This window comes from Dendrobates tinctorius, unplaced genomic scaffold (genome assembly GCF_039654945.1).
Source record: "Dendrobates tinctorius isolate UK_male_01 unplaced genomic scaffold, ASM3965494v1 ptg000263l, whole genome shotgun sequence".
Lineage (NCBI taxonomy): Eukaryota > Metazoa > Chordata > Amphibia > Anura > Dendrobatidae > Dendrobates > Dendrobates tinctorius.
The window spans coordinates 3,128,710-3,155,307 of record NW_027361930.1 but is presented as its reverse complement, the minus strand read 5'-3'; the positions used below and the strand labels follow the sequence as shown (position 1 = coordinate 3,155,307).

The 26,598-nt window shown below is 41.2% G+C and overlaps 1 protein-coding gene across 1 annotated transcript in view; it reads left to right on the top strand.

The window, feature by feature from the left end:
- The window catches only part of TMEM132E (transmembrane protein 132E), an 861,007-nt gene that overhangs the window by 552,628 nt on the left and 281,781 nt on the right, over positions 1–26,598 (top strand). The window contains exon 3 of the mRNA XM_073558935.1: positions 19,399–20,290. Within this exon, the coding sequence (XP_073415036.1) occupies positions 19,399–20,290 (892 nt within the window). The remainder of the gene's footprint in view (positions 1–19,398; positions 20,291–26,598) is intronic.

Here is a 26,598-nt window from a genome sequence, read left to right as displayed (position 1 = left end):
CGGGGATGAACATTTCAGCAAGACAAAAATCCCAAACACCCAGCCAAGAAAACTCTCAATTAGATTCAAAGAAAGAAAATAAAGCTGTTAGAATGGCCCTGCCAATCACCTGGCCTGAATCCAATAGAACGTTTATGGAAATAACTAAATCTCAGAGTTCATAGAAGCTGCCCATGAAACCTTCAGGATTTGAAGAGTGTTTGTGTGGAATGATGGGCCAAAATGGCACCTGAGCCAAGCATGCAACTAGTTTCTCCATACAGGAGGCATCTTGAAGCCGTCATCACCAACAAAGGCTTATGTGCGACGTATTAATTTCATTTCAGTAAGCGTTTTCAATACTTTTTCCTTGTGTCATTTCTCATTATTGCACATAACTTAATATATGGACATCCATGGTTTAATTTATTTTCCAGTGTTGATTGGATGGATTGTTATCGACATCTGGCTAGAATTTCATGTCAACAGCACTTTTAGAAATATATTTACTTAGAAAATTGGTGATGCATTCAATACTTATTTAACTCACTGTATATCTACAATAGTTGGCATCTTATCTATCGAGGCATGCCTTATTTATTGACATATTTTATTATAATCAATCATTTTGTAAGCTTGGTCCATTCAAATTAAACACCGGTAACTTTTTGCCTGTTAAATAGTTAAAACAGTTCATCCCACAGCATAACTGCTAGACACAATGACATTTAAATTGAACTGTTCACACAACATCATGGCTCCATCTCAGGTGTTCTGAGACAAGCACTTCAAAAGTCCTTGGAAGAAACCTTAGCAATTCTTAGTATCTTTCAACTTCAAAGGTGCTTCAAAACCACTTCAAATTCTTTTGAAGTGATTTTCTGAAAATGGCATAAATGTATATGGGTCCCCCCACATAGAAACAGGTAAACTTGGAATGGCACTAGTTAAGCTACATTTAGGCCGTGTAGTTGTGTGTTATGGTGATCAACAGCCCCTTGTCTTTGGCAATTTTGCACCTTCAATGAACCTAAACCCAACTACAAGGTGTTGCTCTTAATCGAGGTGTAGCCTTTGACATTAGGTACCAGTTCTGGAGAACTTTTTTTTTGCACTAAGGCTGTGTTCACACCTTCAGGATTTTTCTTGTTTTTTTCGTGTTTTTTTAGCATTTTTCACCTGCAAAAACGCTTAAAAAACGCATACATTAAGCATCCATTAAGCAAAAAAACCCGCAAAAAACGCGATAAAAAAATTGCAGATTTTCTGGGAAGGCGTCCGGTTTTTCTCAGGAAATGTCTTCATACATGGGCACATAGCCTTAGCCTTATGCATCTAGGTGAACTACGTTATGAAATCATAGTTTACATCTGTATGTCTCAGTTTTCATACGAAAACATATGAAATTCTCATAGAGATAATAATAGTGTTGAGCATTCCGATACTGCAAATATCGGGTATCGGCTGATTTTCGCGGTATCGGAGTTCCGATACCGAGTTCCGATATTTTAACAATATCGAATACCGGAATCGGAAGTTCCCATAATGCAATGAGCCTGTCAGGCATGCTGAAATGATGTCATCATGATGCGTTATAATGTAGTGTGGGCGGTGCATGGGCGGAGACTGTGCGTGACTGCCGGGGGTCTTTGCGGGCTTCCAGGGGTCTGTGCGGGCTGCCGGGGGTCTGTGCGGGCCTGCCAGGGGTCTGTATGGGCCTGCCGGGGGTCTGTACGGGCTGCCGGGGGTCTGTGCGGGCCAGCCGGGGGTCTGTACGGGCCTGCCAGGGGTCTGTGCGGGCCAGCCGGGGGTCTGTACGGGCCTGCTGGGGGTCTGTACGGGCCTGCTGGGGGTCTGTGCGGGCTGCCGGGGGTCTGTCGGGGGTTGTGTGTGTGCAATCATCGTCTGATGGGACTACAAGTCCCATCGAGCTATGCCTGCTACAATGACAGTGATTGACACATTAGTCAATGATGGGACAGTAGTAGTCCCATCATCCTGCTAATGTGTTGAATGTAAAAAAAACCCACAAAAATACATACTACATACATACAACATACATACAACATACTACATACAACATACATACTACATATCCGATCCGATATCGGAAGGTATCGCTCAACACTAGACAATAATGCTATAATAGTGTCTGATAGGGCATGGCACAATTTTTTGTTGTTGCATTTGTGCTGAATCCAATGATGCATCTAATGTAGTGATCTTATTATGCAATTACAAAATATATAACATTGCTGTGCATTCTCTTATTTGTATCACATGGAAAACTTAGTTAAAACTTTGAATTAAAACCACAATAAAATAAATGGAGTCATTGTAATATTATTCTCCCCTTAAGCATTGCATATATCTGAGGATATCTCTGAAATTTTATACATGTAGATGCACAAAATCAGGGGTGTGCAGGAACAGCAAGAATTGTATATGGGATCCTTATTTTAAGAACACCCCCTCATGTCTATAATGATACCAGAAGAGCTGCTCTGTATGATTTAGTGTGTCTTTTTAAATAATATGGATGTCGTGGTCTTCTTTACGCAGTGGTTTTCCCACTTAGGGAATGACAAAATAAATACAGATGGACGGCAGCAGTAATTAAAATGGATTTTACTTATGAAGAGGCAACAAAATTGATGGTTACAAAATCACTTAAGAAGTAAAAACCTTGAACAGAGTTAGATGGTTTGTAAATTGCAATATACTAACACTGGCTGCTCTTTGGCAATACTTGTGACTATCTTCAGACTGATGGCAAACACCTCAGCAGCACTTTCTTCACATACAGTACATACAATATCTGTTTCCTTATTAACTTAAGTTAACTTGTCACAATCCACATACACAGTAATTACTCTCTCGCTCTCTCTGCTGCTGGAATCCTCTTTACACCCAGACCTCATGCCCATCAGTAAGACTGTTTTCCAAGCTTCAAAATATTTATGACCTTTTTCAGCTTTGGCAACTGAAAGCCTGTAAGACTATTTCAATAAATCTGACCCCCTCTTCCCCAAAGTGTATTAACCAGTATAGTAAGGAGCAACAGAGACAATTTGTGTTGTTACCATCCAGTTTTGGAACCAATAGTGGAAGTGTTTCCTAACACCTTGAAAAGTCTATGTATGAACCTGATCTTAAAATATAGAATGAGAATGCAAAATGGACCTTAAAATAAGACAAAAAACAGGTATCCTGAAATCTCAAGGCTGTCCAAAAATCCAAGTTGTAAATGTAATGTTGGCATGTGCTTTTGAACATACATTCATCTGCTAGAAACAGTATAAATGTTCTGCTTAGAGTAAATGCATAGATCAATACTTTTGGCATCTAAAAGGAAAGAATCATATTACATCTTAATTACTAACATAAGCATGCCATATTGATATTTCAGAAATGACCTGTTTTATTAAAAGATAAAATATAGTTGAGGGAAAGACAATAAATACGCTATAAATAATACTACGTATTCTGAAAAGCATTAGCCTTTGATGCTAGCAGCCATTAATTCAAGTTTCGCTTAATAGTTAGGTAATGAATGATACTTTATAGCCTTCTAATGTTAGGGTAATACCAATGAAATTTCATTGTTGACACATCTTTTTTTCCTGTGTGGGGAAATGTTAAATTAGGATAGAGTTATAAGCACTTGGCCTTATAACATTGGTATATTATACATACTGCATATAAATATATATTTAGCCATCAGTCTTTTGATATCACATTTTAAGTTACGGTATCTCTTTTAAGAAGTTCTCCATTTGAATCTATTTCATACAAATTTGATTAATAATGAAAGGGAACATGGAGAAGGGCTTGATTGCTGCCAAGCAGCATTCTCCCCTTCTGCACAGTGCCAATCTACAGTAGTCAGCTGAATTATGCCGGAAAGGCTCTTTTCCTAGGATATGTTGTCAAATAATTGTTTTTCTATAAAACTGTTAGGCAATGAAGAAGCTTGTGTTGGCCTACAAAGGTTCCCAATTCAAGGCTGAACTGGCAATAAGTTTAGGGTAGAAAAGATGCAATGAGACTTGTTAACTCTATTTTAAAAATAAATATTTGAACTTTTACCCTTTCATGTTATTTTTAAAAAAGGGTCTACACTAATAATTTTCGTGGCTCATAATTTCTGGTATATTTATAAAGAGACAGGGAATAGGAGAGTCAGCTCTCCGTATATCACTTCTTCAGATGAAGATGAAGTCCATGCAGGGAGTCGCCCCGGCTCTGGGCGTGCAGAAGCAAAAAATGTGAAAGAGGTCCTCCAGCATGGTCAGGAATAAAACCACGTTTATTGTAGAAACATTAAAAGGACATATAGTGGATACACGTGAAAGGCCAGGATGGCTAGCGACTGTTAGGGACGGCGGAACACCCCAAATATAAATGATAGAAGGTGCATTCGCCGCCCGGGGTCCACCGTGCGGTAGATGTAAGGACCGCTGCTGGATAACGGCAGACTAGATGGATGGCGAAGTACTGCGCTCGGGTTAACGTCACCCGAGGTGCTTAGGGCAGACTCTGTTAAGTACACAGAGGCGCCCTAGAGTAAATAAGGCGTAGACGCTGGACCTGTTAACTCCACAGGACACACCGGCGTGTGGCGTCGCAGCCGCAAACGCCAATAGGTGCTGCAGACAGCAGCGCGGCGGAAACTACAGCCCCTAAACGACAGCGCCGGAGAGTTGGACACCGTCGGACACTAGCATAAGGTGTGGAGAGCACAGTGGCGCATAGCTTGCCATAACCTGGCACTGACTAAAACAACACTCTGTCACCATTTGTGTAATCAGAGAGTAGGGGTTTCTAGTGAGTCAGTCACCAGACACATGCATCCGTCACCATACATACATAGCAGATAAGGCTACACTAGCGCTTGGCTGAGCCGCCATATGGGCTTTTTTTAGCCATGCGCTTTCGGGACCTTCCAGACCTCTGAGAAGGACCAATCAGATCCGGCACAGGACCTGAGCACGTGACCCCCGATCTCCACTGAGAGGTCGTTCTGCAGGCATGCCCAGTAGCACGGTGAGAGGACTTAGACTGTGGAGCGATCTCCTGCAAAGCAGGTTGCGCTACCATTGCTGGCCCAGAGGTGACAGCAACATCCAGAGCCAGAGAGGGAGTCCGAGCAGAGCCACTGGATCACCGACATTGCTGTGCAGGTCCCAGAGCGGTCAGAGAGGAATGGGAGACTGCTGGATGTATGGCTCTGGATTCATGTCGTGCAGTCTCAGGAATCCGACGCCTAACAGTGACAGACGCGTTTCAACCATTAAGACTTAATCATGGTCTCCGGAATTAAAATTTCACAGTCGAAATGTGTCGGTAGCTAGCCATCCTGGGCTTCCAAGTGTATCCACTATATGTCCTTTTAATGTTTCTACAAAAACGTGAAGCTTTATTCTTGACCACGCTGGAGAACCTCTTTCACATAATTCCTGGAAAGTATTCTCTTCTAGGATAACATGGATTAGGTTTTCATTCACGCTCGTCAAATTGAAGGCAAATCGCCCACAAACTTCCTATGTGTTCTACTGTGTATATAAAGTTTTCTCAACGCCAATAATAATTTCTCAAAGCCAATGATAATACTTACTCATTTGGATTCATGTAGGTTTGCTACTGACAAAGTATATGATAGGAAAACCTATAGTAAAAATGTTGTATGTGTCCATTGTTACAAAGGTTACCGTATATATCATCTGTTGAGGATTAAATCTGTAACTCCTCATCAGTATATAGTAGATATTAGTATGCTGCCTCTAATTCCTATATCTAAAGTTCCAGGAACCTTTTATGCAAAATTACCAGTGTATTATGCATGTATGTTTACATAAGGATCAATGTTTCCGATACCATCTGCTTTGTGTAGGAGCTCTGACGTGGTCAGTAACATGGAATTAATTAAAAATACAAGTTTCAAAATACATGAAGGTTCCCAAGACACCCGCATTTCCATATTGCTGTGCATATTTATTTAATACACTACGTGCATAAGCTTCTGACTTGTGAAGTTGGAGCAAACACAAGGCTCTCATTTGGTGATTCTAGGAATATTTTATCCAGTGGAACAAGAAATCCATAGAGCAAAGAGAAAAGTTTATTTATGCTATTGAGATACTGCATTAATAAGATTAGTCAGACATGTCTGGGTTGGATGTCATAGCCATGCCTCCTATATCTCCATCCTGTATGTTACTAGAGATGAGCTGATCAGGCAAAGTTCAAATTCTGTTCTATTGGCTCATTTTTTCACAGGAAATTTGAGTCACGGAGAAATTATTCTTTGTGAATTTATTGACCCTTATTATTCCCTTGGGTCTTTCCAGAACCCAGATCCTAATAATCATAATATGTAAAAAATAATTAAAGTCTTTATGCTCACCTCATTGCTTACATCTCCAGCTCCTCTGCTCCTCACTGCCACTTGTGTGGTCCTTGGCACATCTCTGGATTGGCGTCAGTGACGCTGAAATTTTTGGGGCCTTGGGTACTAGGCCGAGGCTTCTTGGTTGGCTAGGCTTAAGGGGGTTCTGTAAATGTGACATTATGGGCCACGATCATTGTGGGGAAGCATGAACTCTCCTGGGCCTATCAAACCCAGAAGACATTGGGTAAGACTTTTTTCTATTTTTTGACATTTTGATGACCTTTTATGGTACAGAAAAATGGCGACCAGCGGATGCCAATTTGCTTTATCCACACAGAATTGATTTACAAAAAAATCATCATTTTGGCAATTTTTTTAAATTTAAGTAGAATTAAATTTCACTCAAATTTATTCGCTCATCTCTGTATGTTACACAATACTCATCTTGTATAGAAATGAGCGAATATTTCAATTTTCGGTTTGGATTATGATCGCCGTATTTGCAAAATTCGTCAAACATAGCCGAACGCCATTGGAGTCAATGGGAGTATAAATGAGCGAATATGTTTGGAAACGATCATCAAACATAAATTGGGCACAAATATGGCACAAATATATCACATTCGAATTCGACGATTCGTTTCCGAACACATTCGCTCATCTCTAATCTTGTAGCCCTCTGTGTCTTTTATGAAGCTGAAATCATGACTAAAAGAAATGCAGTCATGGCTTCTTGTTTGGTGAAAAGGTGCAAAAAACAATCACAAGCCAAAATTGTTTCGCCCAAACAAGCAGTGGATGCAAAAAAGGATCAGTCTTTTCTTTGTAGACCACTCCTTGCATTTGTTAAAATAAGTCACATCAGACTCCAATGTTTAAAGCTTGCCTTTTGTCTCCTGTCTACTTTCAGACTACCTAAAAAAATAAGATTTTACTTTTGTTATAAATTAACTTAATGGTGTACCCAACATTTGCAGAGTCAAACCAAAGCCAAGCAAAGTTAACAACCTAAATAATAGAAAGATTACTTACACAGTGAGAGAATAATTATTATTTTGTATTACAGGGATGGAATAAGACATATTATCGATTGGAAGGAATATTTCTCTGATTGTGATCCTTATTACAGTAGTAGGGGCTAAATTTTGGGGTGGTAGAGGACCTGCCATACTTTCTTATCCATGTTATCAATCAACCTGGTACCATTATATTGTTCCCATGCCTATACAGTAGGACATTTTATTACATTTAAATCACAAGCTAAAGCCGAAAAGTTTACAAATTCTACATATTGTAGACAGCCGATATTTTATTTGTATCTATTATGTAATGCTGAGTTTGGTAATTGCTGCTGAGAATTTAAAGCTGGATATAAATCATGTTTCAGTGTCCATTTCACTCTCCAGTGTGAGCAACTGCCAACAGTGTCTTTATTGAACGCCATAACCTACTTTATTTTTTTCATTAAAAATTCATGCTTTGTGAGCTCCATTGTATTTATTTCAACAATATAAGATTGCACTAAGTCAGTAGTTAATATTCTCACTAGTTTCATTCAAACCCTTCTGAAAATAGCAATAAGTTTGACTAGGACTGATAAATGAAGTATGTTCCTTTTGGATTTATATAGCCTTTATTACATTCACTGAAGTATGAAAGCATTTGGTGTTTACTTATATATTAATGCCCCGGAGGCAGAGATTTCTATAATTTTTTTAATAATTAAATTTAAAATTCTAAGCACATTGGGAATTTGCTAAACGGAGATAGGTTTATATTAAAGGTTAGGTCTAGTAACGAGTCAAAGTAATATGAAAAAATAAATTATACAGTAATGAGTATTAAAAACATTTGAGCCAATGTGCAGACTATATTACAGATGCAATCAAATTATACCCATGTCGAGCAGTAAAATGCTGCCTACAGCCAGCACTGGGTTTATACTGAAAATCTATGTACTCTATAATATCACATGAAATACATGAGAAAAAAGTCTTGGCAAATTACTGATCCAGATGAAAGGGGACATGGCAGTACAGGACAATTTTGCGATATTTTTGGCTCTTTAGTGATGTATGACAATTGCTCCTTGTTGTGGTCAGAGATTCTGGGTCAACATGTGATGTGCATATGAAAAAAGTAGAGTGGCAAGAAACATTTATGGGGGAATTTACTAAAACTGACATTACAGTACATATACCAGTTTTAAACAACAGATGCACTAAATTCAGTGAGAGTTTCTTGCCCCTTAATCAATTGATTCATCTTTACCTGTGCATGTGCCAATAAATGAAATCTACACCAGCTATTAGCATAGATTTTTGCTATAAATTATATCAGTAACTGATGTAAATAGCCTAATTCACAAATGTCATATAAAGGCATGGAGAGATTTTCTGATGGCAATAAATCATATTTCTAAGAGTCCCAAGCACCACAGGGAGAAGAAAATGTCATGTTTTTTTCATCAAGTTAAAAGATCAAAATAATAGAAAAAGCAATCTAACTATGTTTTTGACATAATTATAAATGTACAGTAAATCAGCATGGATAGGTATATATGAAAGGATATCAGGATATATATATATATATACAGGGTGGGCCATTCATATGGATACACCTGGGTGGGCCATGTATATGGATACACCTAAATAAAATGGGAATGCTTGGTGATATCAACTTCCTGTTCATTGCACATTAGTATTTGAAGGGAAACTTTTCAAGATGGGTGGTGACCATGGTGACCATTTTGAAGTCGGCCATTTTGAATCCAACTTTATAAATGGCCCACCCAGGTGTATCCATTTAAATGGCCCACCCTGTAGATTGTGACCAGATAACATTAATTACACATAGGTAATACAGTAAGGCGCTCAAAAATACCTGTGTAGGAAACAAAAAGCTCGATCTCACGCATCAATCCTGACCACACACCTCTCCATGCTGATTTATATTGTTTCATTCTGAGAGTATCATAGACCTCTATTTTACCAAATGGTCTCTTTTTACTCTTTAGGCTGAAAAGTTTCATTTTATCGCTTCTATTTTTGTCTTTAAACTTGATGGAATAAATAAAAAATGACATTTTAATCCAGCTCTGGTGATTTGGACTCTTGGACATTGCTGGTTTCCTCAGCTAGGTAGACGCCAAGTGTGTACAGAGCCCTCTTCATGGTGCATGGGACATTTCTTGATCTGCACAGGAAAAAAATTCTGGCATGTGGTACTGGGCTACATATGTATGGAGGTATTTCTTCTAGGGAAATATATATCCAAGGTGGAACCTGTACAACTGTGCACAAAGGTTTCATAGTAAAGAGGTCACACAGGTTCCTGCCGTCCAAGCTTCATGGCGATGTGCATGAGTTCTATATGTGTTAGCATTTTTAAAGCCTGCAGTATCCAAAAGAGTACTGGATTTTATATGTAAACTATCACTACTTTAATCATTTATCCTGTCAAAGCTTAATCATACTGTAAGAGCTGAAGAGAAAAGTACCAGTCTTTAAAAATGTATGAATATGAAGGGAAATGAATTGCAAACACATTTCACTTAAGTCAAAATTTCATCTAGTTCATTTACTTTTCTTTTGTTTTGTTTTTGTGAAAATTGGATCCGAAGCTTTAAGTGAATAAGAAATCTTCAAGTAGCATCTTCCTGCCAGCTGCAAATGTGGCCAGCATAGTGAAGTTATTTTTACTGTCTATAAAGTTTTCATGTGACATGACTATTAAGCTCACAAGAGCAGCGAGTTAAAGTAAGCATTGCTTGAAAACAATAAAAGTAATTGTTAAAAATTAATTGCCATGTGCTTCCACATAAAGGCACTGTAACAGTCATTCTTCATGAAATTACCAGGTGTTGCTTGACTGTTACAATGGATGAAAAATTGGTGCAGTCATATCTGCAGGAGTTAGAGATGCCTCAACAAGGATCACACTCCATTTCACTGCTTTTTCATCTTGTGTATGGGAAGTTTGAATGCAGATACTTATAAAGAACCCGTCCAGCATTTATTTTATTTCACCGCTGGAGTGGTGGCGCTAATCCATGTTCCTTGCCCCCTAGTAATGCACTGACCAGCTGCTGTCTTCTGCTCTTCCCAGTGCCGTTCCAATCTGGCTCCACTATTTTGTGACCACAGCTTCTGACTGACTGGATGTCAGATGTTCCAGTGACAAGCTTTCAGTGTAAGTGTATTAAAGCTTCTTTCTGTTCTCATTCTGGATCTCATAGACTTACACTGACTAGTGACTTCCGTCTCACCCAACAAACAAAGGAGTGATCCAAATCCGAAGCCCAATCGGAGCAATGCTGATAACAGAAGAAGACAGCAACTGATAAGTATATTAATACCAAAAAGAGGCAATCAGTATTAGAGCTCATCCATGAGAGCAATATATACACCAAAGAAAAAATGGAACCAAGAGCAATAAATAAAATATATAATTTTATTATTATCCAGAAGATAAAATACAAATTTTATAAAGATCAATCACATATTTTAAGATGTATAAGGGAATCAGCAACACCCAGTTACCACATGCGGACAAGGAGGGTAAAAAAATGGCAATATGTAAACACATGCATATAATAATAATGCAAAGGATATAGATAATATTCCAATTCTTGTCATCCTCCAAAAAGGAAGGCAAATACAATACATTTTTATGTGTATATATCCCAAATATGAAAAAGCACAATATTTATTTCTTATTATTTATGTAAAGGTATTTAGGGCATAATAAAGTGATCCATAAAAAGACCTACAAATGGCCAGTTACAAATACTAATAATAATCTAATAAAGTGCATAAAAAATGATAATATTCAAAAAAGTTGGTAACCCATCACAAATGTGGAGGGGAGGATTACAATAAATATACATATATATATATATATATATATATATCTCCTTCAAGTAGGAAAGACACAATTCAATCTCAATATTCCTATAAGGTGCAAAAGTGCATAATAAGGTGATCAATAACAAGACCTACACAATAAAATATAGACTATAGAGAGGGAAAAATTTTGCCTGATATCACTGAGGAAAAAAATGAGATCCTGAGACCGGATCTCCAAAATAAACAATAGTATGTAACCATAGTTCAGTATTGGTGGTGGTTATTATCAGGTATATCAGGTAGGACAATTATATGCAATATATGAAAATCCAAAAACTGTATGCCAAGACCAACCTTTCCGTAATGTGGACTGCGGGATATTGAGATTGAATTGTGTCTTTCCTACTTGAAGGATATATATATATATATATATATATATATATATATATATATAAATATATATGTATATACATATATATGTGTGTATATTTTTTGTAATCCTTCCCCTCCACATTTGTGATGGGTTACCAACTTTTTTGAATATTATCATTTTTTATGCACTTTATTAGATCATTATTAGTATTTGTAACTGGCCATTTGTAGGTCTTTTTATGGATCACTTTATTATGCCCTAAATACCCTTACATAAATAATAAGAAATAAATATTGTGCTTTTTCATATTTGGGATATATACACATAAAAATTTATTGCATTTGCCTTCCTTTGTGGAGGATAACAAGAATTGGAATATTATCTATATCTTTTGTATTATTATTATATGCATGTGTTTACATATTGCCATTTTTTTTACCCTCCTTGTCCGCATGTGGTAACTCGGTGTTGCCGATTCCGTTATACATCTTAAAATATGTGATTGATCTTTATAAAATTTGTATTTTATCTTCTGGATAATATTAAAATTATATATTTTATTTATTGCTCTTGGTTCCATTTTTTCTATGATAAGTATAATACTAGGGTCAAGGAACTTACATTACTGACACAACTCAGCGGTAAAATTTCCTTCTATACAAGAATGTTTGCTCGACTCATAAATGTTTATAAAGTGGACATTTGGGTTTTGGCTAGTAAGCAAGAATTTTGGCTTCTATTAAAAAATGTATTATATATCCATCAATTATCCATAACCAGCAATGGTTGATCTTCCCAAATATTGATGGTAGTTCCAGTTTGTTGAACCTTGCTAGCCTATATGTTACCCAGTCCCATTAGAGAAAAAGAATGACATAGTTGTGAATTGTAAAGAGTTATCTCATTATACAAATAAACATACTTTTTAAAATCTATTGATGTTATAAGGTCGAATTGAGACATCCTAGTAAAATGATACAGACTGTGATGCATGGACTGGCCACAGGTGCATGAGGTGTACCATCAGCCCCAACAGGTGCCCCATCAGTCTGTCAAGTTCAGGGCAAAAGACCTACTGGCAGATTAAGCATCATTATCTGTAGACAGATATACAGTATCTAACTTTTAAAAGATCAGTAATGACAAGTCAACAACAAAGAGGACAACGCAATTTCAGGGCGCGGTGTCAAAGTATCCAGCTGTGTGCGTAGAACTCGGCGCTGGACTCTTCACACCAGGTACTCTGACAGTGTGCTCTTATTTGTGTTGCCGACTCTTTACCACTGATCTGAGCCGGCAACACAGATCACGAGGACAGAGAAGGAGCTAGCCCAGTCCCTCAAATGAGTGTTTCTTATGACTCTTCATTTCAGGGAGAGGACAGAGGCTGTGACAGTGACCACAGTGTCTGCCCCTGATGACACTTTGTTTGAATATCCCAGCATGGTCCGGGATTGACAAACAAAGCATCATCACAAAGGAATTAGGGAAAAAAATACAATAGCAGTTAGATAGTGTAGTTAAGAAATAGTAGGGATTTTTTAATGTAAGTATACATATTAGAAATTAGTTTAGATTCCGGCACTAAATAGAAAGGGATTTACAGGAAAATTTCTTGGTCATCTGACCACCCTTTTAAAATGTGAATTTTCCATCCTTTTGATAAGGTTTGTTTCCTCTTTGCTTGCATTCTGTCTTTATTCATCATTCCAACTTATTCACTTATTCATATTCTTAATATATTTAAAAAAGGAGGCATGTCTTTGCTTTCCTTGAGCTAGACATTATGTTTATATAGCTCCCCATGGCTGGGTATCCATTAGTCGGGGTCTCATCCTGCTCAGTTCTTATTCACATTTCTGTTATTTGACAAATTGAAAGGTTGTACAGTAATACTAGAGGTTAGGACTGTCCCGAATAGGGTCACCTTGACGTGGTGGGATGACTTTTACGATCAAAATTATGTTAACTAAGCACCCTACGTTACTTTCATTAACAATTAATTTATTTCATTGCAATTTATTTATTTAATGCAGGATATTTGCTCATTTTGTTTTTATCTTAAGTTTTGTTCGTTCAGTGGCCAGTGTAAACATGCGCCTACACGTTGCATGCATACCAATTTATTCTAGTTCATCTTTCAGTTCAGGTTTCTATTCAAATTCTGGTCTACAAATCCAAAACATATAAGCCTCTGGCTGGCATGATAGTTGGGAGAATGTTTTTACTGCTTCACTCCCTGCTAGGCTTTTTTGAGATTGAGATGTGCCAGCAATTAGAATGTGTTTTCCATGTAATCAAATGGGAAATCATCATACTGGACATAAGGTACTGTCACACTTAGCGATGCACCAGCGATCCCGATCAGCGATATGACGCGGTCAGGATCGCTGGTGCATCACTAAGTGGTCGCTAGTGAGCTGCCAAACAGGCAGATCTCACCAGCGACATAGCAGCGGTCGGGGGTCGTTACTTACCTGTCAGACGCGGCGATCCTGACGTTCTCCCGCCCGTGTCCACGTCCACGCGTCGCTTGTCGGTGCCACAGGAAGCCCAGCAGGAAGCTGACGACGAGAAACAGTCTAGGACGTTCTCGCGCGATCAGCGATAACCAGCGGGGGAGCGGTCGGAGGTAAGTATCAGACACAGAGATATCGCTAGTCACAAAAACAAGTGGCGTTATAGCGATATCACTTAGTGTGACAGGCCCTTAAAAGTGTAGGAGTTATTACTGCCACAGTGGTAAACATCCAGCTAGCTTCTGTGTACAAACCAACTTGCCTCTGGCACTCTCCAAGGTTCTTCACCCTGTCACTACACAGCCACTCAAGAAGAAACTCTTCACTTTTACAGGTCATTACCACTTGTTGCCAGCTTTCTTCTAGATGTCACCGCTGTGCTAGTGGTGATATTATAAGCTAGCAGAGGTAAACATATTACTAGCTCAGAGACCAGCAATAATGTTATTCCTCTGAGATCATTTTGCTTCGGGTTACATAAAAGGCAGAGAGATTGGAGATCTGTCACCTCACCTAGATGAGTGAATTTATCCTCCTGTAATTATCCAGATTACTACACTTTCCTAAAATTTAATTGCATTTGACTCAGAAGAAAGACTAATTAGAATCAGGACCAGCTAATAATCTACAGTATGTAACCAATGGACTCCAACATTTCTATATGGTCAAACGATATACTATGTTTATGAATATTAACTATGGCATGAAATACAAAACATGCCATAAAAACGCTAGCAAAACAAGCCTACAAATGCACTCTTTGTTTTAGCATAAAATTCACCATAACTAAAACAATTTTGAAAGGTTAAACTTTTCATATTTTATATTAATGTAACTTGGCAGTGACTTAATGGACACGCGCCTGAATCAGCGCACTCATCCTTTATTTTTCTGGTAAATGAACGGCCGGCAAAGATGTAATTTTTCCTCACCGATGATAGTTTTTTTTTTTTGCAAGGGATGCAGGCTGCACAAGTCATTTGTATTTTCCAATAAAAAAAAACAAGTTAAGCAAAAATTAGAGTCAGCACACAATTAACAATATGTAACCAATGAAATGCAAAATTTCTACGCACAAATGAAATACTAATGTATGCAAACGTATGCCTGTATTTTCACATAACTATTTAAATAATAAATAAAAAAGCTATTTAAACAGTAGAGAAACTGTTTATATACATGCAGTAGCACTGTATGTACATATATAAAAGTGTATGCATGTGTGTGTGTATATATATATATATATATATATATACACACACACATATATATACTATATATATATATATATATATATATATATATATATATATATATATATATATATAATGAGTCCGTAAAGTCATGGTGCCCTTTTGACCAGTCACTGGAGACCAACAAAAAATGATAGAAATGTGAAATCTGCTCCAAATGAAAGAAAAACTCTCCCAGTTTCATACCTATTCAGTGCAGTTCGATGTGGGCTCCATTTGTTGCCCCCCACACACATCCAAACAATTGTGAAGTTCTTGCCACACACGGGTGATTAATGTCATTGTTACGTTCAATGTACACATGTTGCTTTACGTAACCCCAAAAGTAAAAGTATAAGGGCATCAGATCCGGGGATTGTGGTATACTTGTATACTTTTCCTGTGACTGGTCAAAAAAAAGTGCACCATGGCTTTACGGACACACTGTATGTTACATCAATGTTCGGTGGGCATAAAGTGTACTGCAAAGTAAGAATGCTTTTACAAAGTGTTAATATTTTATTTGTATCAATTTACAAAATGCAAAATCAGTAAAGAAAACAGTTATCAAAGTAAAGTTGATATTTGTTGTGATCACCCTTTGCCTTCAAAACATCATCAATTTTTCTAGATACTCTTGCACATAGTTTTTGAAGGCACTTGGAAAGGAGATTAATCAAAAAATCTTGGAGAACTAACCACAGATCTTTTGTGGATTTAGGTCGAACACCTCGGGGAGAAAATTGATTCTATTTTCCCCACAGCGTCCTACTTTCAGTCATGGCCCTAATACCAAGCCTGTGACAGTCAGTGCCGGGGGCACGGTTACGGTTATGGTTACAGCCGCCGATGTGTATACTCAGAGCGGTGACTGAAGCAGTGCCGGCACCGCCCCTGTAACTGAAACCAGGACGCTGTCGGGCAGAATAAAGTTCATTTTCTCTCTGCAGTACTTGACTATGTGCAAGCATAGGGCAGGTTAGTAATTCTAACATTCTGCAAATTAACCCCATAGGTGCAGGTTAATAGTGTGCTGTTTTGGAGACAGGTTCCCTTTAAATCCATGCATATAGAATATCTACATGCATAAAAGAGTGTTTGACTTCAGCCAAAACAGAATATTTCAGTTTTTTAAGTTAGGGGATGTACAATTTTAGACCCCAGCTTTTCTGAAGAATGGTTACATCACTTCTTTTAGCCACTTCATGGCTTTCTAAGCCTGAAGCTGTTAAAAGAAGTGAAAAAAGAAGGAACATATACACAGTAAATTGGTTTGACATTGTCCTTCATATGTTCATTCCTTTTGTCATTTTTTAGCACTTTTTCAGGTGAGTTCCAGGCGTAATCCGCCTATAAACGACATGGTGCGCTCATACCCTAATGCTGTCGTGTGGATTTTATTCCCGCAGATAAGGAGCCAATAACTTTTTTTTGGTCCTTTGCAGAGTGCTATTTTGTTACTATAAGCATTTTGTTTTGTGAATCCTGTCTGCGTCCTGTATCTCCGCTTCCTAGACCCCTATGAGTTTAGCATGGTGGGGATGAGAGCACAGATATACTGCAGTAGTTTCGATCCAGACCATATTATATAGTCACGTTAGGCAGTCTGCGTACTCTGCATTTAGCTGTGATGTTACTTGAGATGACAGAAGCAGCTGTCTCTGATATTTTGATATGTAAACTGAATCAGGGTGACTGAGCTTTGGTTTTAATCCCATAGTAAAAGAACATCTGCGTAAAAATGACTAAACATGTAGATATGAGTTTGATTTGCTTTGTCTCGTAAGTGGGTTAAGAAATCAACTCTGTCCTCCATACGTCTGGCAAACACCCATCTCCCTGATGAGCTCCAGCCAAGTTCTGGATGCGTAGTGAGACTGCATTCAGCAAAGAGTCTGGGTGTGAATACTAAGTAGCAAAATATTCCTCTCTAACCCCTATTAGGTGCGCAGGCACAGTGCTCCTCCCTTGTCCATTCTGCATGCTGTAGACATCTCCCTTGGCCAATTCAGGACCATCAGAGCACTGAGCACCAAGTGATCGCATCTCTGAACATTTCTAGCTGTTTGAATAGATGCTTCAATGATTTTCTCTCCTTGATTCTATTTTTTCATTTTTCTTCATCGCTATATTTCAGTGCAATCACAAAATAAACCGTTGCCTTCTGTGCTTAATATTACATATACCTACGCTATCTATGTATCTGTTTGTTGGTCTGTATCTAAAACTAGACTATACTTATCTAGCTGTATATCTCTTTGAGAATTTAAAAGAATTGTCTGGTTAAAACAAGTACCGTAATCAGCTATCAATAGGATAGGTGATAACTTGTTAATTGCTATGAGCAGGGGCGTGACTACCGCGGTTGCAGAGGTCGTAGCTGCGACGGGGCCCGGAGCGCTTAGGGGCCTGATCGCTGAGCTGCAGTCGCTCATTGGCTGTGCAGCTTCGTGCTTTGATTGGCTGCCAGGCTGCAATTGGGCTGATGGGATGGCTGTTCTGTGTGCACAGGGCCTGTGATGAGGTCACAGGAGGGGAGGAGTCAGGAGTCACATGATCAGTAGCCTCCGTGTATGCAGGACTATGCTGTGCTGGTTGCCATCTTGCTGGATGAGGGTAAGTTTATGTGTGGGGTCAGGAGGGGTTTACAGGGTGGATGTAGCATAGATGTGTGTGTACGGGGAGTGCGGAGCAGAGCTGTATGTGTACGAGGTGTACGGAGTGGAGCCATGTGTGTACGAGGTGAGCGGAGTAGTGTGTGTACAAGGTGAGCGGAGCCGTGTGAGTACAAGGTGAGCGGAGCCACGTGTGTACGAGGTGAGCGGAGCCACATGTGTACGAGGTGTATGGAGAGAAGCCACGTGTGTATGAGGTGTACGGAGAGAAGCCGCATGTGTACAAAGTGTGCGGAGTGGAGTCATGTGTGTATGGAGCGCAGCCGTGTGTGCACGAGGTGAGCGAAGCCACGTGTGTACGAGGTGTACGGAGAGAAGTTGCGTGTGTACGAAGTGTACGGAGCGGATCCACATGTGTACGAAGTGTACGGAGCGGATCCGCGTGTGTATGATGTGGACGGAGCGGAGCCGCGTGTGTATGAGGTGTATGTAGCGGAGCCGCATGTGATGTATGAGGTGGACTGAGAGGAGCTGTGTGTATTTGAAGTGTACGGAGTGGAGCTGCATGTGTATGAGATGTACAGAGAGCAGCCGTATGTGTATGAGGTGGACGGAGCAGAGCCGCATGTGTACGAAGTGTACGGAGCAGAGCTGCATGTTTTATGAGGTGGACAGAAAGGAGCCATGCGTGTATGAGGTGTGCGGAGCAGAGCCACGTGTGTACAAGGTGTGCGGAGCCACGCGTGTACGAGGTATACAGAGCGGAGAGCGCGTGTACGAGGTGTACGGAGCGGAGATGTGCATTTATTTTGGCGTGGGGGGCCCCATTTGAAAGTTCGTAACGGGGTCCATAACTTTGTAGTTACACCACTGGGTATGAGTACAACCCCTGGGGCCCCCATCAATTGGCAGAATGGGTAACTTTTATTCGCTTTATATTGGAGAGCCAGGGAAAATGCTTGACCACTATTCCATTCTTCCCTAAGGGGTTGTACATGCACTGTAATTAGTTTTTTCCAACAGCACCATAGAGAATGAATGGAGCAACAATTATCTGACCTGTTGCGCCATCTTGTATCGGTGATCATTGCAGGCCCCAGCAATTGGACCTCCAACTTTCAGCAAGATATCACCTCTCTAGTTAGGTGACCATTCAGTTTAACCAGACAACTCCTTTACTGTAAGAAAGCTACAACATATGTATATGTCTCTGCATTGAAAACTCTAAGCTCAATCCACTCCTGTACATTGCTACCGGGTACAGAGGCAAAAATCATATCGCAATCTTGTTTACAGTTATCCTATATTTATTTCACAATAAATTAAAAATTTGAGTTGTGTTATTACTTATGCTGTATTTACAGAATACAGATCCATGCCATGTAATGACTTTTTTCAAGTATCTTTATGCCATTTCCTAATTGTTAATTTTTCTTTTTCAGCATCTTGTAAAGTCCTCCCTACGATCCATCCTACTGCCCTTCCACCTCCTCCATCTGCCATACTACCAGTGATTTATCGCCTGTCCAATACCCGCCTTGCCTTCTTTTTACGAGAAGAAGGGCCACTTCCCACATGGAATTCAAGTATGCCTCTGCTGCAACGGTCAGAGCCCTTTGTGGTTTTTCAAACAAAGGAATTACCAGTATTGAATGTCACATTGGGACCTTTTGCTTCTGGACAGGTTTTGCCAAAAGAACTGCTTCAGCCTTCAAGTATACTAGAACTTCCTGATCGATTGACTGTAAACTGGAAAATAAGAGCTTACATTATTTGTACAAAGGTTCCTGCTACTCATCCATTTGTACAGGTGCTCTTTTATGTAGCTGGACGAGATTGGGATGATTTTGGAGTGACAGAGCGTCTTCCCTGTGTTCGGCTTCATGTTTTTCAGGAGACGCGAGAGCGCAAGACTTCATGTCGACTACGGGGAAGTCTTGCCACATGTCTTGTTCAAGCTGAACTGCCTCAGAGTTGGTTTGGATGGACAGCTGCACCTATAGGGAGACGGAAATCATCCCCTGATGGAGCAGACCTCAATGGAGAAAGCCAACAAATAGAACTTTTTTATACTTTATATACACCAGACTCTACTGGAAGCTGCCAAATTGATATAAATACACGTAGAGGAGCTGAAGGCCCAACTCAACATCCACTTTTAAGGATTGGTAGTGTAAGCCTATACCAACCCATACAGGTCGAGCAGACACAAGAACAGCATTTGGATTCAAATATCTTTATCAGACTTCCAGATCGGCCACTACGTCCTGGAGAGATCCTTAGTGTCTTGCTTTATCTCCAACCAAATTCAACAGTAGAACACTTCACAGTAAGGTAATATGACAGCAAAATCAATCTTGATCTGTATGGTAGAAAAATGTTCTTTATTTTAATGATTTGGGATAATAGATGATTGATGATTATTTGAATAGGTGACCTGCAGTACCTGGCAGCAGTCAATAAACAATGTGCCGAATCGGTGGTGTTCTCCTCTGTACACTGTTCAGATTTTCCAGCAGCCATAGGCAACAAGAGTTGATTAGTGGGACTGTAAAGTGTCAGACCTTCCTCGATCAGATATTGATGATCTAACCTGGAGGAAAAGTTAATCAATACCAATGTGGTTTAAAAACCTTGTTACCAGTACATATGGCTATTAAAAAACCTTTCATTCTTAATTCTGTTTCTCTAAAGAAATCTGTATGACTAGAGACTATTGCAGGAAACATGAAAACGAGCTTTAACATAGTGGAAATGCTCTACCCATCTATAGTTACTGAGCTGTAACTGGAGGAAATACTGTATATGTCTATAGTTACTGAGCTGTAACTGAATAAATGCTGTACCTTTCTATAATTTTGGAGCTGTGACTGTGGAAAAGACTGTATCGTTCTATAGTTACTGAGCTGTAACTGAGGAAATGCTGTACCTGTCTATAGTTACTGAGCTGTAACTGAGGAAATGTGTACCTGTCTTTACAGGGTGGGCCATTTATATGGATACACCTGGGTGGGCCATTTATATGGATAAACCTGAATTAAATGGGAATGGTTGGTGATATCAACTTCCTGTTTGTGGCACATTAGTACAGTATATGGGAGGAGGAAAAAATTTCAAGATGGGTGATGATCATGGCGGCCATTTTGAAGTTGGCCATTTTGGATTGAATCTTTATAAATGACCCACCCAGGTGTATCCATATAAATGGCCCACCCTGTATTTACTGAGGTGTAACTGAGGAAATGCTGTACCTGTCTACAGTTACAGAGCATTGACTGGGGAAATGCTGTACCTGTCTATAGTTACTGAGTTCTGACTGGGGGAAATACTGTACAGTCCCCTCTTAAATGTAAAGTGCTGCGGAATATGTTGGTGCTATAGAAATAAAAATTATGATTATTATTATAATTACTGAGCTATAACTGAGGAAATGCTGTACCTGTCTATAGTTTCTGAGCTCAGACTAGGGGAATTGCTGTACCTGTCTACTGTATAGTTTCTGAGCTCTGACTGGGGGAAATCCTGTACCTTTCTATAGTTACAGAGCACTGACTGGGGAAATGCTGTACCTGTCTATAGTTACTGAGTTCTGACTGGGGGAAATACTGTACAGTCCCCTCTTAAATGTAAAGTGCTGCGGAATATGTTGGTGCTATAGAAATAAAAATTATGATTATTATTATAATTACTGAGCTATAACTGAGGAAATGCTGTACCTGTCTATAGTTTCTGAGCTCAGACTAGGGGAATTGCTGTACCTGTCTACTGTATAGTTTCTGAGCTCTGACTGGGGGAAATCCTGTACCTTTCTATAGTTACAGAGCACTGACTGGGGGAATTGCTGTACCTGTCTATAATTATAGAGCACTGACTGGGGGAAATGCTGTACATGTCTATAGTTTCTGAGCTCTGACTGGGGGAAGTGCTGTACCTGTCAATAATTACTGAGCTGTAACTGAGGAAATTCTGTACCTGTCTATAGTTATTGAGCTCTGACTGGGGGAAGTGCTGTACCTGTCTACAGTTACTGAGCTGTATCTGAGGAAATGCTGTACCTGTCTATAGTTACTGAGCTGTATCTGAGGAAATGCTGTACCTGTCTATAGTTACTGAGCTGTATCTGAGGAAATGCTGTACCTGTCTATAGTTACTGAGCTGTATCTGAGGAAATGCTGTACCTGTCTATAGTTACTGAGCTGTATCTGAGGAAATGCTGTACCTGTCTATAGTTACTGAGCTGTATCTGAGGAAATGCTGTACCTGTCTATAGTTACACAGCACTGACTGGGAGAAATGCTGTACCTGTCCATAATTACTGAGTTCTGACTAGAGGAAATGCTGTACCTGTCAACAGTTACTGAGCTGTATCTGAGGAAATGCTGTACCTGTCTATAATTACTGAGCTCTGACTGGGGGGGAGGGGAATAATGTACCTGTCTCTAATTATTGATTTCTGACTAGGGGAAATGCTGTACCTGTCCATAGTTTCTGATCACTGACTGGGGAAATGCTGTACCTGTCTACAGTTACTGAGTTCTGACTAGGGGAAATGCTGTACATGTATATAGTTGCTGAGCTCTGATGATGGGGATATAATGCACTTGTCTATAGTTACTGAGATGTAACAGAATAAATTGTTTTAACTGTCTATAATTATTGAGCTCTAACCGGGAGACATGCTGTACCTGTGTATTAATTTTGATCTCTGATGGAGAGGTAATATTGAACATGTCTGTAATTTTTGAGTTGAGACTGGATGAAATACTGTATCCATAGTTACTGAGATGTAACTGGGGGAAATACTGTACCTGTCTATAGTTAATGACCTCTGTCTCAGTGAAATGCTGTAGGTACCTGTCTATAATTTCTGCACTCTGATGAAGGGGCGTCTGTAGTTAATAAGCTGTCATTGAAAGAATTGCTGTAACTGTCTCCAGTTATTGAGCTATAACCAGGGGAGATACTGTACCTATTTATTGACTTTGATCTGTGATGAGAAGGAAGAACTGTACCTTTCTATAGTTATTGAATCCTGGCTGCATGAAATGCTGTACCTGTCTATAGTTACCTTGCTGTGACTGGGGTAAGTCTTGCACATGTCTGCAGTTACTGAGCGGTGACTGGGGGAAACGTTGTACCTGTCTATAATTGCTGAGATCTATCTAAGGGGAGCTGATGTACCATTCTACAGGTACTGAGCTCTTACGAAGGGGAGGTGATATACCTGTATATAGTTATTGAGCTGTTGTAATAACGTGCAGGAATGAGAGTATGTCACCACAGAATAGACAGACCAACAGTTAAAGGGAGGTTTATTTACAGGGAATAATACTGATAAAACTAACAGTGTAAAAATGAATATACTGAAAACGAGTTAAGCAGACAAAAGGCATGAACAGTATTGAACAGTAATAAAGGTAATTTTCCTATGGGGAACTTATCAGTCTGAAGGGGTCTTGATTGAAGGGTCACTCTTCTCCAACGTAGGTGCCGAATCACCAGCAGCGCTTATGTGGTGCCCCTGAAGGTTCAGTCGCCACAGAGGTACTGCACCTCCTCCTGAGGTGTGGTACCCCATTATCCAGGTAAGGTGGAGACACCTGACCACACTCCAACACTTGCACCCCACACCACAAAGTAGTGTAGCAAAGCACCTTCGGCGGCTCCCTGCTTGGGGTATAGCAAATCACCCATTGGTGGCTCCCTGCTTGGAGTGTAGCATAGCACCCCTTGGTGGCTCACTGCTTGGAACATGAAACGTGCTGGGAGGTGGGTGGAGTTTAGTTCACATAAAAGAGCAGGAAGAGATGAGGCAGGCAGTCAGTCAGTCTTTCATTCAGTCAGTGAGTGAGGATGTAGAAGGACAGAGAGTGAGAAAGAGAAGATCCTCGGGAGAGGGATGGAAGAAGGAAGTGCTGCAGCAGGCCACAGTGATCTGGGTCTGCTGGCACAGGAAAGAGACAGAGAAAGGAAGCTTGATTCTCCATTGGAAAGAAGGATTAGTACGGAACTTAAGGAGAATAGGAGTACTAAGGATTGGGGTTGGAAGAGAGAACCCTTCCCAAATTCTAAGCGCAAGGCCAGGGTCCGGTCCCCGAGGTTGTATGGATACTAATGGTCCTGCAGCAGACACCGGAGGAATAGAAGTAGTGACCACTTTATTCCCACACAAGACTTGGGGGCACAACAGCAACGATAGTGAGCTGGGACTAGGTAGTAAGGAGTCCCCGAAGCAGGCTACAGCTGTCTGCCGTACAAGTAGAGTTCATAGGAAGATCTGACAGGAGGAACTCCAGTGTAACTCAGTACCGTGAGTACTTCACTCAAAGGCGCTATAAGAGGAGACGTTCAGAAGAGGCACATATGTTGGTGGAGTGTTGGAGGGGAGTACTTCATCTTGCCTGGAAGTTGGCTGAGCTCCTGACCTGGAGGACACAGCACCGAGGCAGGCACCTGTGTGCACAGCAGAGTGTGAGTAAAGCTTTGGAACTACATGCCCTGGTGTCCTCCACTTATTCCTGCACCAACGCGCCAGCACGGCTACATCCCTTGCGCCCGACACTACACCATCTAAGTGTCACTTCACCTACTCTGCCCTGGGACTACAGCCCTGCCTGTGGAGGGCTATAACATCATTGCTGCAACACACAATCTGTCCCAGAGGATCTGTCTGTAGCGTCGGCTTACATCTTCATTGCCGAACACCACAGGTGACGTCACGAATCACTTATAAACTTTCCCCTTTTTACAATGGGCGCCCAGGGCCACGGGCCAGGTCCCAGCTGCCGTGACATCTCCCATTGAAGCTCATCGGGCTCGGTACCGAGTTTCCCACAGCCCTGGGAGGGCGACCCACTTGTAGTCTGAAGTACTCTGTATCCTGTGCCTTTAACAGCCGAGATACGTGGGGTTACTGCGGGAGCCAGAGGGGCATGAGACAAACGAAATCCCCTATGCTCTAGGTCCTTCTTTCCAACTCCGCAGCGGTGCTTTACCACCGGAATCAGGGGCTCTGCATTAACACAAGGGTCACCGGAACTTTGTACGTGGTATAGTCTCTCTAAGCCAGTCACAACCCTGTCACTGGGAGCAGTCTCTTTGCAGGGAGACGTCTTATCACGGCACACAGTCTCTCCCAGGGGAAACAACACTCAGTCCCCTGTTGGATCTCTAAGAACGGATCACTGACTCTATATGTGCTGCTGTCTTCACACTAGCTGCTGTCTTCACAATAGACACAGACTTCACACGGGGATCAGCACACACCTCATCTGTCACTGTAGATTCCAGCTTTCCGTAGTCATGGGCTACGGACTCTGCTATGGCCTCAGTCTCTATATAGGCCTCCACTTCTCTGCTGGTCTCAGTCTGTCCACAGGGGTCAGGGCACACCTTTGCAGTCTCCGCAGTACACAGTCTCACGTACTCACGGTCTGCCATTTCTGTGCGCGGTACCCCGGTCTTTACTCTGTGACCGGGAGCTCTGTCTCTTCCCCAGTCTGCGTCAGCATCCTCTCCCATCTCTTACCCAGGCTGCTGTTAGGAAAGTGCACACTATTTTCCCGCTCTCTGCTCTGCTGGCTCCTGTGTTCAGCCCCTTCTCTGCCCCCCAGGTGAACCTGCTGCCCTGCTCAATGGTTCCGGGCACGGAGCAGAGGAGGCAGCCCTCTCCCGGCTCTTCCTGCACTTCACCTCCTTACACTGTAACTGGAGGAAATGCTGTGCATGTCTATAGATACTGAGCTGTAACTGGGGAACTGTATCTGTCTGTATTTACTGAGCTGTGATGATGGGGAGATGATGCAGCTGTCTATGATTACAGAGGTGTAACTGGGAGAAATGCTGTACTGTCTATAGTTACTGAAGTGTGTAAGGAAATTGTTAGGGTGCCCAAGGGTGAACCCACTGGACCACGGCAACGAACCTCCCCTGGGCGAGTGGACCAGGTGGACAACCCCATATACAGGGAGTGTTAGGGAAAGGCCCAGGGAAGACTATTACCGCGGCAGCTGGTACCCAGACGGCTGAAGACACAGGGTAGAGCGGTCAGGAGACAGGATACTGGACTGGGGTAGGATGGCACGAGCACCGGAGACGGGACCAGGGTAGGACGGCAGGAACACAGGAGACTGGAACCGGGTAGGATGGCAGGAACACAGGAGACTGGACCAAGGTAGGATGGCAGGAACACAGGAGACTGGACCAGGGTAGGACGGCAGGAACACAGGAGACTGGACCAGGGTAGGACGGCAGGAGAACAAGAGACTGGACCAGGGTAGGACGGCAGGAACTCAGGAGACTGGACCAGGGTAGGACGGCAGGAGGACAGGAGACTGGAGCAGGGTAGGATGGCAGGAACGCAGGAGACTGGACCAGGGTAGGATGGCAGGAGGACAGGAGACTGGACCAGGGTAGGATTGTCCCACTGCAAGCACAGGAGAGAGAGGTAACAGCGCTAGGTGTAGGTAGGCAGGCGCTGCGCAGAGGGATCAGGAGAGGACGCCAGCAAGTGTGGGGCCAGAGTCACGGGGAAGTTCCAATGACGATCAGGCAACGTCACTAGGGAGCGACGGCCTGATGTAGGAGAGTGGGGAGGAGCTTCCGGGTCAGGGTCCTCCTTACCAGCAGGAGAGGCGACGGGT